A 16326-nucleotide genomic window follows, 5' to 3' on the forward strand; every position below is an offset into this window, starting at 1 on the left:
TTATATGTTTTAAGTATAAATTTATAATGGATGAAATCTTCGGCCAGATTAGATTTTCTCCACAGCTGTTCAGCGCACCTGGAGCACCGCTGGAGAAAATGTGTTTGCGGCGTGTGCCTGGGTTGTCGCCGTCTGTGCCGAGTTGTTCTATGCGATGTCTAAATTGCACTGTCACGAGAAGGTGCACCGCTGTGGCCAGTCTTGCCTAAAGTGTCAGCCAATATCTTGAAAATTGCCCTGCGGGAGTCATTGGAGTGACAGAGAGAGCGGTCTCACTCTGTCAAACTACTTACATGCCGCGGTCACTATTGTCTGCGGCGTGTAATGGGGTTAATGGAGCAAAACACTACAAACTAATGGTGCTCAGTACCCACTGCGGTGTCTGCACAAGCAGCATGGAATGAGCGCTATTAAACAGTGGAAGCCTTGGGATCACAATTTTTGGGGTGAAGATTGACCTCCCCTCTAATGGAAAGTGGAATATGGAAAGGCAGTGAAGTGGCTAAATACCCATTTTTAGGAGCGTCTCTAGTACTGGCAGACCCGGCAATGAGAACTATGTAATACTTCATTTCTCCTGTCGTGGCACTGTTGGAAAATAATACATTTACTGCCAGAATCTACATCAGAATAAAAATGAGCTACGTGCAAGGTTCAGTGTGGGCATTGTACATGCAGTTGTATGAATCAATAGTTTACAGATTGTCCTCATACAACCTGTTCCTGGTGTTTGGATGTGGGACAAAATGTGACTTAACATATAATTTTCAGGACTATGAATAGCTTAAACCCTCTAAAAAAAGAAGAGCCATGGCTGTCATACCATAAGTGACCAGTAGATGGCGACTGTTATTTGCTTAGGATTCAAGCTCCTATGCATTACAATATCACAAGTAAATCCGTAAGATTTGTCTCCACTTCTTCACAATCCAAATTCGATACTTTATCCAGACATGCCTCTACTGGCTGCAATCCACAGTGCAACCACTGGGTGGACACAAAGAGACGCATATAGCATAAACATCTCCCAACAGAGTACCATGTAAATATGTTTTGTTTTTTTGTCATATCCAGTAATAAATTAGATATTCATAAGCTCAATTCCTGTTCAGCTTGTGCACAAACATAAGCAGCCAATCTAAACGAGCAGATATGCAGTGTAAAGCATGGGGGGGGGACCAGCCTCCTAAGAATCTCCAGACTAATATCAGACCCATAACATAATGAATGACACAAGTAAATAAACAAAAAAAAACTATAATGTTATGAATAAGTCATATTACTATATGATGAATGAAGCATCACTGTCAGTCCGGGGAGACTTACTGCTCACTTTCCTATAAAAAAATATTTTCTTTCGGGATATTTTTTAATTTTATTTTCTTTTTTTTTTAACTTTACTCTAGACAAAGTTGACTGGCACGTACTGGCAACCACATCAAACCCACAGTTACTGCCAAGAACGGGCATGTAGCCGCGCTCCCTGCTAAATAAACCCAGATCAAAGGATGAAACCATTTCTTCTCCCGCCGCCTCTTTCTACAGCTGAGGAGTAACTAGACATCATAAATGCCCGGTCACAGACACGTGTGTTGCTGATTGGAAGAAAATCGTGACTATTTAACGGGAACTTGGATAAAAAAATCTATATATAAAAAGTCCTTTAGGTGTTCATCAAAAATGTGAAATCCGTTTTTCAATATCTCAATTCTAGGTTGAGATATGATCATTTCACTTTACAAGCTCAAAACCTGAAGCTCTGTTCACACATAGTTTTTTTATGTGGATTTTAGAGCAGATTCTGCTCCAAAATCCTCAAGGAAAAAATAAGCTTCAAATACTCTTTTAAATAAGCTTCCTATTAATTTCAATGGCGAAACATGTGGCGCGGTTTTTCCCACTTACCTGAAGACGCAACTTATCAATTCTGCTTCAAAAAATAGCTTCAACTTTGACTACTGTATCAACTGAAACTGAAAAACGGCTCACACGCAGAAAACAAAAATGCTCCAAAAAACTCAATTTTTTTCAATCTGAGAAAAAATCCACTTAAAAAAAAATCCATGTTTCCATACCCAAAGAGTTTTTGGAGCAGAAAATCCAAGTTTAATAGGAGGATTTTGGTCCAGTAGGTCAGCAATTGGGATCAGGAGGGAGTGATTAGCTCTTTTTGGGGTGGACTGGATCATGCATTATGGTCGTACGTATACCACATCCCCTTTATCATTTTCAATCCCTCAGTTGAACTCGATGGAAAAAAAAATTGAAATCGTATTCAGTATGTAACTATGTATTTTGGAGCATTTACTCTCCAAAAACTTACAAAAGGGTAATTTTGGGGTAGATTCTGCTAGAAAATCCACACGAAAAATGCATCCAATACTCTTTGAATAAGTGTTTTATTCGTATCAGTGGGAAAACACTCCTATAGTGCTTTAACCCTTTGAAAGGAATCTGTCAACAGGTTTTCACCCCCCAAACTCTTTATATCCCCGCGTAGCTCTTTCAAAGACAAGTCCAGCAATACCTTCAAATGGCCAGTCCGTTTCTCCATTACTGAGTATTTAGTGTTTGTATGATTTGCAAATGAGGCTGAAGAGCTATGATAGATTCAAAGCCTCTGTCACTGTAGCTCTATTTGCAGCCTAGTACTGCTTGATTTTGCTTGACTGACAGCCTCTATACTGGTAAAGGAGCTGTCAAGTCAAGCAGGAGGAGGAGGTTCTGGGCGGGGAATAGAGCTGGAGTGACAGAGGTTTCAGATCTATCATAGCTCTTCAGCCTCATTTGCATATCATACAAAAGCTGATTTCTCAGTAATGCAGGAACGGATCGGCCATATAAAGGTATTGCTGGAATTGTCTTCGAAAGGGCTACATGTGCATATAAATTGTTTGGGGGGTGAAAGCCTTCTGACAAATTCTCTTTAAGGACCCATGGACAGTTTTTTGTTTTTTTGTGCTTTAATTTTTCAACTGAGTATTCCAAGTGCCATAATTTTTACATGAACAAACAAAATCCCACCATCATTCTTTTGGGGTTTTTCTTTTACGGCGTTCATTGTTCAATAAAACTAACTTGGTAACATTCTGCGTTTCAGTACAATTATGGGGTGATACCAAACTTATAAGGTTTTTCTTTTGGGGGTGGGTTTAAGGGTAACAAAATATTTAGAAACGTCTAAAAAAAATTGTTTTTGTCGCTGTTTTCTCATTTTTTTATTTTATTGTTCATGGAGGAATTTTTTTTTACGCGATGAACGTACATTTCTATTGATACTATTATGATCGTTATGTATTTTATTTAGGGAATTGTGTTCACTGAGAAACAGCATTTTGGGTTCTTTGATTCTTTTTTTCTGGTTCTGATAGTTTAAATACTTCTGTATTTTGATAGACTGAACTTTTTTTGGAGATGACGATGCCAAATATGTTTTTTTATGTACAAGAGGGGGTGATTTCAATTTTTATATATATTTACATGTTTTTATATTTTTTATACTTTTTTAGTTTTTACTTTATTTTTTAATCCTCCTAGGGGACTTGAACCTGTGTTCATTCGATCTCTTATACTATATACAGCAGTACCGTATTATTGCAGTATATAGAGAAATTGTTATTCTTCTACAAAGCCAGCCTTGGTCTGAACTTCAAAGGAGGTCTAAGATGGCAGCCACGAGGACCTTCAGCAGGCCTCTGGCTGTCATGATAACCTTTTGGCACCTTGTGATTGCGTTGCAGGAGGGAGAGTGCACCGGCAATTGCAGCATTAAAATGCAGCTGTCAGTGATTGACAGCAGAAACTAAATGGTTAACAGCAGAGATCGGAGCTCAGCTTAGAGACAGGTGTTGACTGTGTAACACAGTCAGCATCTGCAACATATGATGGAGGATCAGCACCTGAGCCTGATCCATACGGCCCTCTTTGACCTCTACAAATACAACAGTTAATGGAGGCTGTAATGGCGGACTCTAGTGCTTGTCATAATTAAGAGTGACTCTCTTGCTCTTGAGGACCTGGCAGGAATGTTTATCAACTTTTAAAAAAACATGTAATACTTGAATTCCCCTGTGGTGTTGCTGCAGGGAAACTGCACACTTGCTGTTAGGTTCCTCCCACTGATCACAGATGATCACTATGATCAGTTTATTGTAGGTGGAACCTCCTTTCCCTAAGAAATAACTAAATTGAAAATTTAACATGTTGACTAATAAAGGTTAGTCTTCCTTCGTAGAGAGTTCTTTGCCGTATTTAAAGGCAAAGTGTTGTGTCTTACCTGGAACCGTTAATCTGGTTGGGATTACACTCCATCTTGATGGTGACTCTGGATGGTGGTTGGGTGAGCCAGTCTTGCTGCGGGACGCGTGGACTCATCTTTGAAGTTTGCCCATAATCACTGGAGGATGAAGCCGTCATCTCCGCCTTGGTGAGGTGGGGCGTTCCGTAGGCGCACTCAAATAATGATTGATCTTCACTTACCACTGCTAACGCTTCCTGTAAACAAAGAAGGGAAATCCAGAAGATCCATCAGATTTATGTTTTACAGAAAGAAGCCAAGATGTCTTCTGATGAAGATAAGAAAATGTTCTCATGTATTTATCAGAATCTTAATGTCAGGGCGGATGTGTGAAAACGTGATGGAAAATAACACATATGTATATATTAATATATATAGATATATACACTGTATATATCGCTGCAGTACCCAGGATGTCTGTACATTTTTAGGGCAGTCCTTTGATTTCAAAAGAAAGTGTGTAATGCTTCATGTGACCTGTAGGGGTTCTGCAGGGGGATTGAATACTTGCTTTCTCATGTATGCCATAACTGATCCAATAGACGGGAGTCCAGTAGTGGCCTTCAGAATTTCTTCTAGGTACTTGCACACAGTTTTTGAATAAACCCGGCAGGGAGGTTGTTCCAAACATTTTGGAGAAGTAACCACAGATCTGTGGATGAAGCTTGTGCAAATCATTCTGTCTCTTCATGTGATCTCAGACAAAACTCGATGATGGTGAGATCAGGGCTCTGTGGGACGGGATCATCACTTCCAGGACTCTTTTTTTTCTTCTTTACACTAAAGATAGTTATTAATGACATTGGCTGGATGTTTGGAATCGTTGTCCTGCTGCAGAAAACAATTTAGAGCTAATCAGATGCCTCCCAGATGGTACTACATGATGGATAAGTATCTGTTCATACTTCTCAGCGTTGAGGACACCAAGAAATGAGCAATGTTGAGGACCGTAGAAGCAGTGGTCGACAAAGGAAACTTAGTGCAGCAGATGAAAGACACATCATGCTTACTTCCCTTCAAAACTGGAAAATGTCCAGCAGTGCCATCAGCTCAGTACTGGCAGCAACCTGTAAGACCCAGCTAGTCCATCTATTGTTTGGAGACATCTGGCCAGAAGTCATCTTCAAGGAAGAATTGTGGCCAAAAACCAAACCTTTTACATGAAAAACAAGACCAAGTAACCCAACTATGAACGAAGATATAGGACCAGGGGTGCAGAATGGTGGAAGGTGCTCTGGACTGAAGTATCGAATTGTGAAGTATCGAAATGTGAAATATTTTCCTGTAACAGAAGGCAATTTGTTCATGAAGGACTGGAGAGCGGCACAATGATGAGTGTCTGCAGGAACAGTGACGCACGGTGGAGGGTCTTTGCAAGTTTTGGGGCTGCATTTCAACAAATGGAGTTGGGAATTTTGGCAGGATTAATGGTGTCTTCAATGCTGAGAAATACACACAGATACTTACCCATCATGTAATACCATCAGGGAGGCGTCTGATTGGCTCCAAATTCATTCTGAAACAGAACAACAACCCCAAACATCCAGCCAATATCATTAAGAACTGCAGTATCTTCAGTGTAAAGAGCAAGGAGTCTTGGAAATGACCCGATCTCACACCCGATCATCCAGTCTGTGTGGGATCACATCAAGAGATAGAAGGATCTGCACAAAAGACATTCTCAGAAGATCTGTGGTCAGTTCTCCAAGATGTTTGGAACAACCTCCCTGCAAAGTTTCTTCAAAAACTGTACAAGTGACAAATGACCAAGAAGAAATGATGAAGGCAAAGGATGGTCACCAAATATTGATGGGATTTAGAATTCTTTTCTGTTCATTCACTTTGCATTTTAATAATTGATATAAATTAACCATTAATACTCCAATTTTTGAAAACATTCTTAACGTGCAGAATTTATTCCACATCTGCCAAAACCTTTTGTACAGTTTTATTGATCTAACAGTGACCTTTGGTCATTCATTTACACCATTTTTCATATAAAATGTATTTGATATTGAGTTTAATGATATTTTTTCCTCCGGTTAGGTGTAAAGCTGAGTGTAGAATGCCAGCTTCCTGATACCAGAGAGAATAACGGTCACAGATTTAGAGCAAATCACACGACTGACTGAGAATGGAGCTAAACCAATGCTTGATTTCAAGGGCAAGTTGCAGATTTTTTAAGCAGCTTTGGATGTGAATAGAGGAAACATTAAAAACCTTAAAATCTGGAATTGTTGTAAAAAATCAAATGTATTTTTACCCTAATGTAGTCACCAGTATAAAATACATCAAACTGTCTCAGGAACAGTAATGTCACTTGAACATATACTGTAGATAAGGATGGTTGTATTTACTGTAAATTATTGTCTGCTGTGATGTCATCAGTGATGTCATCAATAAGCCGCACCAATCATACATGCGATATGTTTAGACAGTGAACAGGACGTCTCCTAATGAAAAACCCAGCCCATATGGCCATCTATGTCACATGTACGTCAGAACGGGGCAAATCACTGGGGTCCCCCCTCTATGAGTCAACACAGATAGATGCTGAAAACAGGGTGGCAAATAATACCTGGCGGTGATTACACGGAGGCCATTTATTCGTAGAGTCAGCGTGTGACATCACGGCCACTGCAAGTGACATCTGGCTCAGGGCTTGTGAAGCCGAACCTGCAGCCATCAGCAGATTGTCAGACACAATCTACAAAGGGGGATGTCAGACCCTATAAGTGATTATGATTAATACTATTCTAATTGTTTTCTATCTCAACCATAACAATAATAAAAGATACAGTGGTGGCCAAAAGTATTGGCACCCCTGCAATTCTGTCAGATAATACTCAGTTTCTTCCTGAAAATGATTGCAATCACAAATTCTTTGGTATTATTTTCTTCATTTAATTTGTCTTCAATGAAAAAACACAAAAAGAATTGTCCTAAAGCCAAATTGGATATAATTCCACACCAAACCTAAAAAAGGGGGTGGACAAAAGTATTGGCACTGTTTGAAAAATCATGTGATGCTTCTCTAATTGGTGTAATTAACAGCACCTGTAACTTACCTGTGGCACCTAACAGGTGTTGGCAATAACTAAATCACACTTGCAGCCAGTTAACATGGATTAAAGTTGACTCAACCTCTGTCCTTTGTCCTTGTGTGTACCACATTGAGCATGGAGAAAAGAAAGAAGACCAAAGAACTGTCTGAGGACTTGAGAAACCAAATTGTGAGGAAGCATGAGCAATCTCAAGGCTACAAGTCCATCTCCAAAGACCTGAATGTTCCTGTGTCTTCCGTGCGCAGTGTCATCAAGAAGTGTAAAGCCCCTGGCACTGTGGCTAACCTCCCGAGATGTGGACGGAAAAGAAAAATTGACGAGAGATTTCAACGCAAGATTGTGCGGATGGTGGATAAAGAACCTCAACTATCATCCAAACAAGTTCAAGCTGCCCTGCAGTCCGAGGGTACAACAGTATCAACCCGTACTATCCGTCGGCGCGTCTGAATGAAAAGGGACTGTATGGTAGGATACCCAGGAAGACCCCACTTTTTACCCCGAGACATAAAAAAGCCAGGCTGGAGTTTGCCAAAACTTACCTGAGAAAGCCTGAAACGTTTTGGAAGAATGTTCTCTGGTCAGATGAGACAAAAGTAGAGCTTTTTGGCAAAAAGCATCAACATAGAGTGTACAGGAAAAAAAAAGAGGCATTCAAAGAAAAGAACACGGTCCCTACAGTCAAACATGGCGGAGGTTCCCTGATGTTTTGGGGCTGCTTTGCTGCCTCTGGCACTGGACTGCTTGACCGTGTGCATGACATTATGAAGTCTGAAGACTACCAACAAATTTTGCAGCATAATGTAGGGCCCAGTGTGAGAAAGCTGGGTCTCCCTCAGAGGTCATGGGTCTTCCAGCAGGACAATGACCCAAACACACACTTCCAAAAGCACTATAAAATGGTTTGAGAGAAAGCACTGGAGACTTCTAAGGTGGCCAGCAATGAGTCCAGACCTGAATCCCATAGAACACCTGTGGAGAGATCTCAAAATGGCAGTTTGGAGAAGGCACCCTTCAAATATCAGGGACCTGGAGCAGTTTGCCAAAGAAGAATGGTCTACAATTCCAGCAGAGCATTGTAAGAAACTCATTGATGGTTACCGGAAGCGGTTGTTCGCAGTTATTTTGGCTAAAGGTTGTGCAACCAAGTATTAGGCTGAGGGTGCCAATACTTTTGTCTGGCCCATTTTTGGAGTTTTGTGTGAAATGATCAATGATTTGATTTTAGCTTCATTGTCTTTTGTGTTTTTTCCTTGCAAGCAAATTAAATGAAGAGAATAAGACCAAAGAATTTGTGATTGCAATCATTTTCAGAAAGAAACTGAGTATTATCTGACAGAATTACAGGGGTGCCAATACTTTTGGCCACCACTGTAGATAATAGATAGATGATAGATAGATAATAGAGAGATAGATAATAGATAGATAGATAATGATAGATAATATATAGATAATAGATAGATAGATAGATATATAATGATAGATAGATAGATAGATAGATAGATAGATAGATAGATAGATAGATAATGATAGATAATATATAGATAATAGATATGGGATAGATAGATAGATAATAGATAGATGATATATAGATAATAGATAGATAGATAATAGATAGATAGATAGATAGATATGGCATAGACATAAATACAGTGAATATTAAACCCAATAAAATAATATTTTTTGCCTTTTTCTAAGACTAATAAAACTCCATCTTTTGCACAGAGCCCATGAAGCCTGCAGGAATCCCTGATACAGAATATGTCAGCGGATACTTTGTATCTAGATATTGTATTTGTGCCCATCAGTGAGAACAATCGCTAACAAACACAGATACAGCAGAGCCGAGTTTCCTTCCCCTCACTCTGCCCCATCCATAGTGGCCTCAGGGTTTGATGACCGGGGAGCAGGTTTGTCGCTCGTGTTGATTTCGGCTATTGGGCCTGCGCTCCCTTGACCCTAATACAAGATGGGTTTAGAAGGAAGATGGACAGCAATGGATGTCGATGATAAGAAGACTTTCAAAACTTACAGGGGGGTAGTCCTCGTAGGGTGCAATGAACTGTGTTTGAAGCATCTTTCCAGGGCTGATGATGACCAATTTCTCATAGTTTCCTTTTAGGTCCTTTTGGTATAAATTTCCCCCCAAAAAGTTAGGTAAAGTTAGAAGACATCATTGTATCCCCAGGCGTGGTGCTATGATGTCCTGAAGGTCAGATTCCGGTGGATCCTACAAGGACGTATTGTCATCCCAGACGTGGACGGTCCGTGATGCAGGACGCATAGCAGATTTTTGAGATGAGCAGTTGTTTCGGCTAGAGGCGCAGCGATGTGTCCTCCATACCTCTCGGAGAGTTTGTGATGATTGCTGCAGGAGGATATTGTGAAACGACAGTGGGCATGTGTGTGGATATCCTAGTGATTGACGCGTCCACGTAAGGAGTGAGGGGCTTGTTTAATCTAATGCACAACATTGCAAGTTCCTGTTTTACTTCCTTTGGCCTTTCCACTACGATCGCTTGTCAAGAAAACCATTCATAAAAAATAATTCAGAAAGCATTTTCTGCAACAACCATAGAGATGCAGTGAAGAAGTCGTTTTTTTTCCATCTGTGACACCTGAATTTTTAGACGTTACAATAAATATATTAGCGCTATACAGGGAAATGCCGTTGCGTCCCGTGCCGTAGGCTGGGCCTAGATTTGCTGCTCATGGAGATCTGCTTTTTTTTTCCCATCTGTGACATCTGTGTAATTTTATACATCTCTACAAACATATTAGCGCTATATACTGTACATATAGGAAAATGCGTTTGATGATTATCCAGTACCCTACTCTGCACTCAGGAGAGGCAAGGACCCTGAAACAGCTGTCTGCAGATGGAGGACTGTTTTTTTTCCATCTGTGACTGTCTACAAACATATTACACACTGAATATAGGAAAATACTGTTGTGCTTCCTGCCCCTGGCTGTGCCTAGACTGTTCATGATCTCAATCAAAGGCCTCTCACTTGATTATCCAGTAGCATACCCTGCACTCAGGAGAGGCAAGGACCCTGAAACAGCAGTCTACAGATGGAGGACTGTTGTTGTTTTTTTCCACCTGTGTCATTTTGTGTCTGCAAACACAGCGCTATACACAGTGTGTATAGGAATATACTGTTGCGTTTAGGGCCCTTGGCTGTGCCTAGATTTTTCATGACTTCAGTCAAAAGTCTCACACCCAATTGTCTAGTACCAAGCAGGAACAAGGACCATGACACAGCTGACTACTCATGGAGGTCTGGTGTCTGGCTACAGCCATGACGTCACATCAACAACACTACAGCGCTGTCGACATCACATCACTGATCCAGCCAAACAGAGGCCAGGGCAGATATATAGCACTGGGCCTGGGGAGGGTAAGTAAAGCACAGTTTTATTTTTTACATACAGTATGTGTCTGGGGGTAAAAAGTCTCCCAAGAAAGGAAAATCCTTTAAAGTCACGTGGCAAGGATAGTTAAAGGGTCAGACATTGACTTATAGGATGACTACCTAGAGGCTGAGTCAGCTTTCTTTCTCTTGAAGGACAGATAATTTGCATACCCGTTTCCCAGGGAGCATTGCCTTACCTATATGCAGTTGATCTGCACAAGGAGAAGCAGTCTTTCCTTTACCTCTGTTGGTTCTGTAACTGTCATGGTGTAGTGTGAATCACATGCATGGACACCTCTCCCTGCCTCTTACTGCAAAACTGTGGTTATGGAACTATAATCTACCAGATATTGATACCATAAACCTATAAATTTATATGATCAGAATATTCTGCAAGAAAAACCTGTTACTGCATGTGGATATAGATATACTGTATAGCAACGATAAAAATACAGCCCCCTTTCAGCAGCTGCTTGACGCTAGCACACTACTATACTTCTTCACTCAGGACTTGGGTACCTTACTCTTTCTTTTTATATGTTTTCTAGCATTGTAACACCATTGAAGACCACATCCATGTACAGATTTCACTACCCATTAAATTGTGGACCCCTCTAACCTTAAATGGGCCCCTGTTAAGGTGTTTCACCACCCACTTGCCTAAATTAATGTTGAGTCTTAAATTTTCAGTATATATAGAGCTCTATGCAGGATTACTCCTGACTTTTTCTAAAATGATGCTCCCCAACATTTCCATGCATATTAATGACCTGTAGATATACACAATACTGCCCCCTACAGTCAGAGAAGGGGGTTACTTGAGGTGAGTCCTCACCATATCTCATGGATATTTCACCCTTGGCTCTGAAGAGACATGGAAAAACTTTCTTGATTCTAATTTAAAGGCCTGTCCCCACTCCCCCAAAAACTTTCCTGCAAGTTCTACATATAAGAGTCGCCCTCTACTGGGCATATGAAACTTTTTTTTTTTTTTGCCAAACACAAGCATCTTGTCTCTCTAAACCACTGAAACTGCTATTGTTAAAGTGGTTATTTTCCCATTCAGACGAACCCTACAGGAAACTTTCCACGCAGTCTGAATATGTCATTGTACGGATCAGCGAGCCGAGCACTGCTCCATTTTTAGAAAAATAGGTGCAACAAAATCCTTTGAGGCTCAGAAGGCGTTTTTTTTTTTTTTTTTTTTTATAGCTTAAGTGAAACCACATGCTATTTCTCCCCCTTAAAACAATAAACAAAACCCGTAGATCTACATCAAGGGATAACGCGATTATTTTGTTGTACAAGCCAATATCGTACGTCAATTATCTCGCTGATGCCAGCGCTGAGCCGAGGAAGAAAAAAAAAGGAGAAGATGGAAAAAAAAAAATTCAAAATTATTTTTGAAAGACGCCAACTCCGAAATAGATCCGGTGACCACGAGTTTAGAGGAGAACAGACTGTGCCAGGCTCTGTTATTTGCTTCCAGTTGGCCAATGTCGAGCTGTGCGAAGGCAGCCAGAAGCGAGATTCGACTGCAATGTGAAAATCATTAGTCCGGTGTCCCACAGTAAATAACACTCGAGCCGCCATGTAAGTGAGGTCTGCTCTATGTAACACAGATCAATCCAAAAACGTTCAGATCACCCAGCTCTTCACCAACCCTGACTGGCACGTAAATGTCCATTCAGGGGCGTAACGATCGTGGTCGCAGTGGGTGCGACCGCGCCCGTGCAGGAGGATGGCCCACCGACGACAGCGCATATTTCAGCTAGATGTGTGTCCAAGGAAATGCACCGCAATACAAGCTGCAGCCGACCAAGGCGTGAAGCAACATGAGCGGCACACGGCAATGACGTCATGCGCTGCCCATCGCTTGCACGCTGAGCTCAGCTTCTGTCCTCTCCACCGGCTACAGAAGAGGACACCGTGCAGCATGGGAGCGGAGGAAAGTGCGTAGAATTGTTGATTTATGAGTTAAAGAAGCTGTCCATTACTTTATATTACCACCCCCCCCCCCCCCCAATGTATCCCCCCGGGGCCCCTAAGGATTTTTGCAAATACCTTACATTGCTTTTTCTGCCTGTGAGCGGGGGGGGGGGGGGGTAATCTAAAGTACTGGACAACCCCTTTAAAGAACAGCAGCAGGAAGGGGGACATATATGGGCCCAGGATGGGGGACATATATATCAGGATAGGGGACATACAGTATATACCAGGATGGGAGACATATAGACCAGGATGGGAGACATATAGACCAGGATGGGGGACATATAGACCAGGATGGGAGATATACAGTATATACCAGGATGGGGTACATACAGTATATACCAGGATGGGGGACATATATACCGGGATGGGGGACATATATACTGGGATGGGGGACATATATACCGGGATCGGGGGCATATATACCAGGATGAGGGACATATATACCGGGATCGGGGGCATATATACCAGGATGAGGGACATACAGTATATACCAGGATGGGAGACATATAGACCAGGATGGGAGACATATAGACCAGGATGGGAGACATATAGACCAGGATGGGGGACATACAGTATATACCAGGATGGGGTACATATATACCAGGATGGGAGATATATAGTATATACCAGGATGGGGTACATGTATACCAGGATGGGGGACATACAGTATATACCAGGATGGGGTACATATATACCAGTATGGGGGACATACATACCAGGATGGGAGACATATACACTAGGATGGGAGACATATAGACCAGGATGGGAGACATATAGACCAGGATGGGAGACATACAGTATATACCAGGATGGGGGACATATATACCAGGATGGGGGACATATATACCAGGATGGGCATAAGATGGGGGACATATATACCAGGATGGGGTACATATATACCAGAAAGGGTGACATATGCCAGGATGGGGGACATGTATACCAGGATGGGGGACATATATACCAGGATGGCCACAGGATGGGGTTCATATATACCTGGAAGGGACTCAGGATGAGGAACATACATATATACCTGTAAGGGGCTCAGGATGTGGGACATTAGTACAGGATGGGGGACATTACTACTTAATGGGGAAGTGGCGCAACACATATGTCCTTATAGGATTTAGAACACTACTAAGGCCTATACATCTGACCAACATGCTGGGGGTGGGGGACAGGTTGACATTTTTCACCGGGGCCCATCGGACTCTAGTTACACCACTATGTCCATTGTTACTTTTCTTCTACTTTCCTTGTTTGTCATTCTTGTACTCATGAACCAGAAGGCTCAGGATGCTCAGCAATACAGTTTGAACTCTGATAGGGAAAGGCAATAGAGCTTGGAATAGCAGGATAAGGGTTTCCATTGACATGAGATAAGATTTGGCTGATATTGCAATGCTTGGCCAATCATCTATACGTTGTCCTCACAACTCTCTCCCAAATGATGATATCAGCAAAATGAAGGATCGGGCATGTCTAGATTTTTTCACCCAATCCTTATATTCTTATAACAGATAAACAGAGGCTTCTATCAGCTGCTTACTCTCCTTTACCAGATTGAAAACACCTGCACTCTCAGTGAAATTGAGCATGCATGTGTATATTGTTTTTAGTCCAAACATTCAAACTAGAAAAAGGACTAAGTTATTTGGACTAAATGACTGATGAGTTGGTTAAATATTTCTTATCCCCCCTCCAATTAGTCTACAGAGAACATGTGCACATCCACTTATATCCACATATTTCTCAGGTTCTGGGGAACATCTCTGGAATAAGGAGAGAAGGACGCCATTAAGTCAGGACCTGGTCAGCACAGAAGATGCTTGTTGTTGAAAGACGCAAAAGATGGCCAAGTGAAGAAGGCAAGAATGACCGGACAGAAGAAGACAACCGGACCAGAGTCATGCTGTGCAGCGGGAGAAACAGGTGAATATTTATTCATTTATTTTACTCACTTATATAGCGCCATTAATTCCACAGCGCTTTATAGACATTATTATCACTGTCCCCATTGGGGCTCACAATCTACATTCCCTATCAGTATGTCTTTGGAGTGTGGGAGGAAACCCACGAAAACATGGGGAGAACATACAAACTCCTTGCAGATGTTGTCCTTGGTGGGATTTGAACCCAGAACCCCAATGCTGCAAGGCTGCAGTGCTAACCACTGAGCCACCGTGTGCTAACCACTGAGCCACCGTGTGCTAACCACTGAGCCACCGTTCTGCCCAATATCATTGTTTTTACCTATATTTATTATTCCTTGGGATCTGGAAAGACCTGACTGACAACATAATAATGTACATTGGATTCGCATCTAATAAATTTGATGTCAATCGAATTTCATGGCCAAGTTTGAGTGAATCTACTGAATTTGAATTTTGACAGATGCTCTCATCACTATTTTATACCTATTTAGTTATACTACTATTATTGATTTGCATCATTTTTATTATGTCGCATTTAGTATTATAATCAGTTTTGGGCAATATTATTTTAGAATATATTGTATTATTTTAACTGAAGTTCAGAGAGAAAATAGTATAAATGATATAAGGATATCCAAAAATATATATAACAGAAAAATTAGCCCTTTAAAAATTAGTAAATCTTTATAAATTTACCCAATTTTAGGGTGCCAAACTCCGCGCCTCAGGTAGGAGCAGCTAAGTTTTTTCGGTCTTAAAGGGATACTGTAGGTGCCCTTCCCCCCTTCCTACCCTATTGTTTTTTTGATGTGATCCTCTTGTTCCCCTTATTTATATATAGTTTTGTGGTGTTATTTGGGTGAGTCTAACTGATAAAGATTTACTAATTTTTCTTACTAATTTTTAAAGGGGTAATTTTTTTTATATTATTTTAACTGTCAACGTTCGTTAAATATTTATTATTATTATTACTGTTTTATTTGAATTACAACTTTTAGTTTTATTTTCAATCATTATTATGGTTATTTCCATTATTATTTTTAGTAATAATAATAATAAGTTTTGTAATCTTTGGATACATAGTAATAATGTGTTATATAGAATTCATAGCATAAATTATGACATAAATTCTGAAGTACGTGGGGCTCCCACTAAACATGTTGCCATGAGAGTAATGTATTTGCAACGTTCTTCGTCCTTTATGCTCCATATGTTAAATAAATCCAAGAGGAGCAATTACGGAGGAAAATAAATAAATAAAGTCTCCATTGTCCAAGTGTTTTCTTTAAACAAAAGCCCAGTAGTCGCATGCCATTCCCATATCTCCTGCACCATGTCCAACTTCCCAGAGGAACAACAGGAAAACAAAGTGCAAATTCAGAATAACTGTAACCAAAGAACAATACACTTAGCCCTGCCATTGCCAAGAGACTTGATGAATAGAGGAAGGAGTAAACTTGAGAGATTGCTTTGAGGAAGGTTTTGTAACTGCTCTCAGCAAATCGTGGAGTCACAAAACGTCTAAGATCAAGGTCTAAGCTGGAGGTTATCACCACATCCACCATTGTGCATGCTAAGCCCCTTTTACCATGTCATGAAATATAGGATTTCATTTGAACTGTGGAATA

General features: G+C 40.8%; 1 protein-coding gene across 4 annotated transcripts in view; it reads right to left on the minus strand.

The window, feature by feature from the left end:
- The window catches only part of ERG (ETS transcription factor ERG), a 337905-nt gene that overhangs the window by 37773 nt on the left and 283806 nt on the right, over window positions 1-16326 (minus strand). For 2 of the 4 annotated variants that reach the window (XM_073668418.1, XM_073668419.1), the window contains one exon: window positions 4277-4494. In XM_073668418.1, the coding sequence (XP_073524519.1) occupies window positions 4277-4494 (218 nt within the window). Of the gene's footprint in view, window positions 1-4276; window positions 4495-9391; window positions 9769-16326 lie in introns of those variants that run through there. The other 2 variants (XM_073668420.1, XM_073668417.1) reach the window with 2 other exon arrangements.

Source organism: Phyllobates terribilis, unplaced genomic scaffold, assembly GCF_046119375.1.
Source record: "Phyllobates terribilis strain yellow unplaced genomic scaffold, ASM4611937v1 Scaffold_2__4_contigs__length_985480577, whole genome shotgun sequence".
Taxonomy (NCBI): Eukaryota; Metazoa; Chordata; class Amphibia; order Anura; family Dendrobatidae; genus Phyllobates; species Phyllobates terribilis.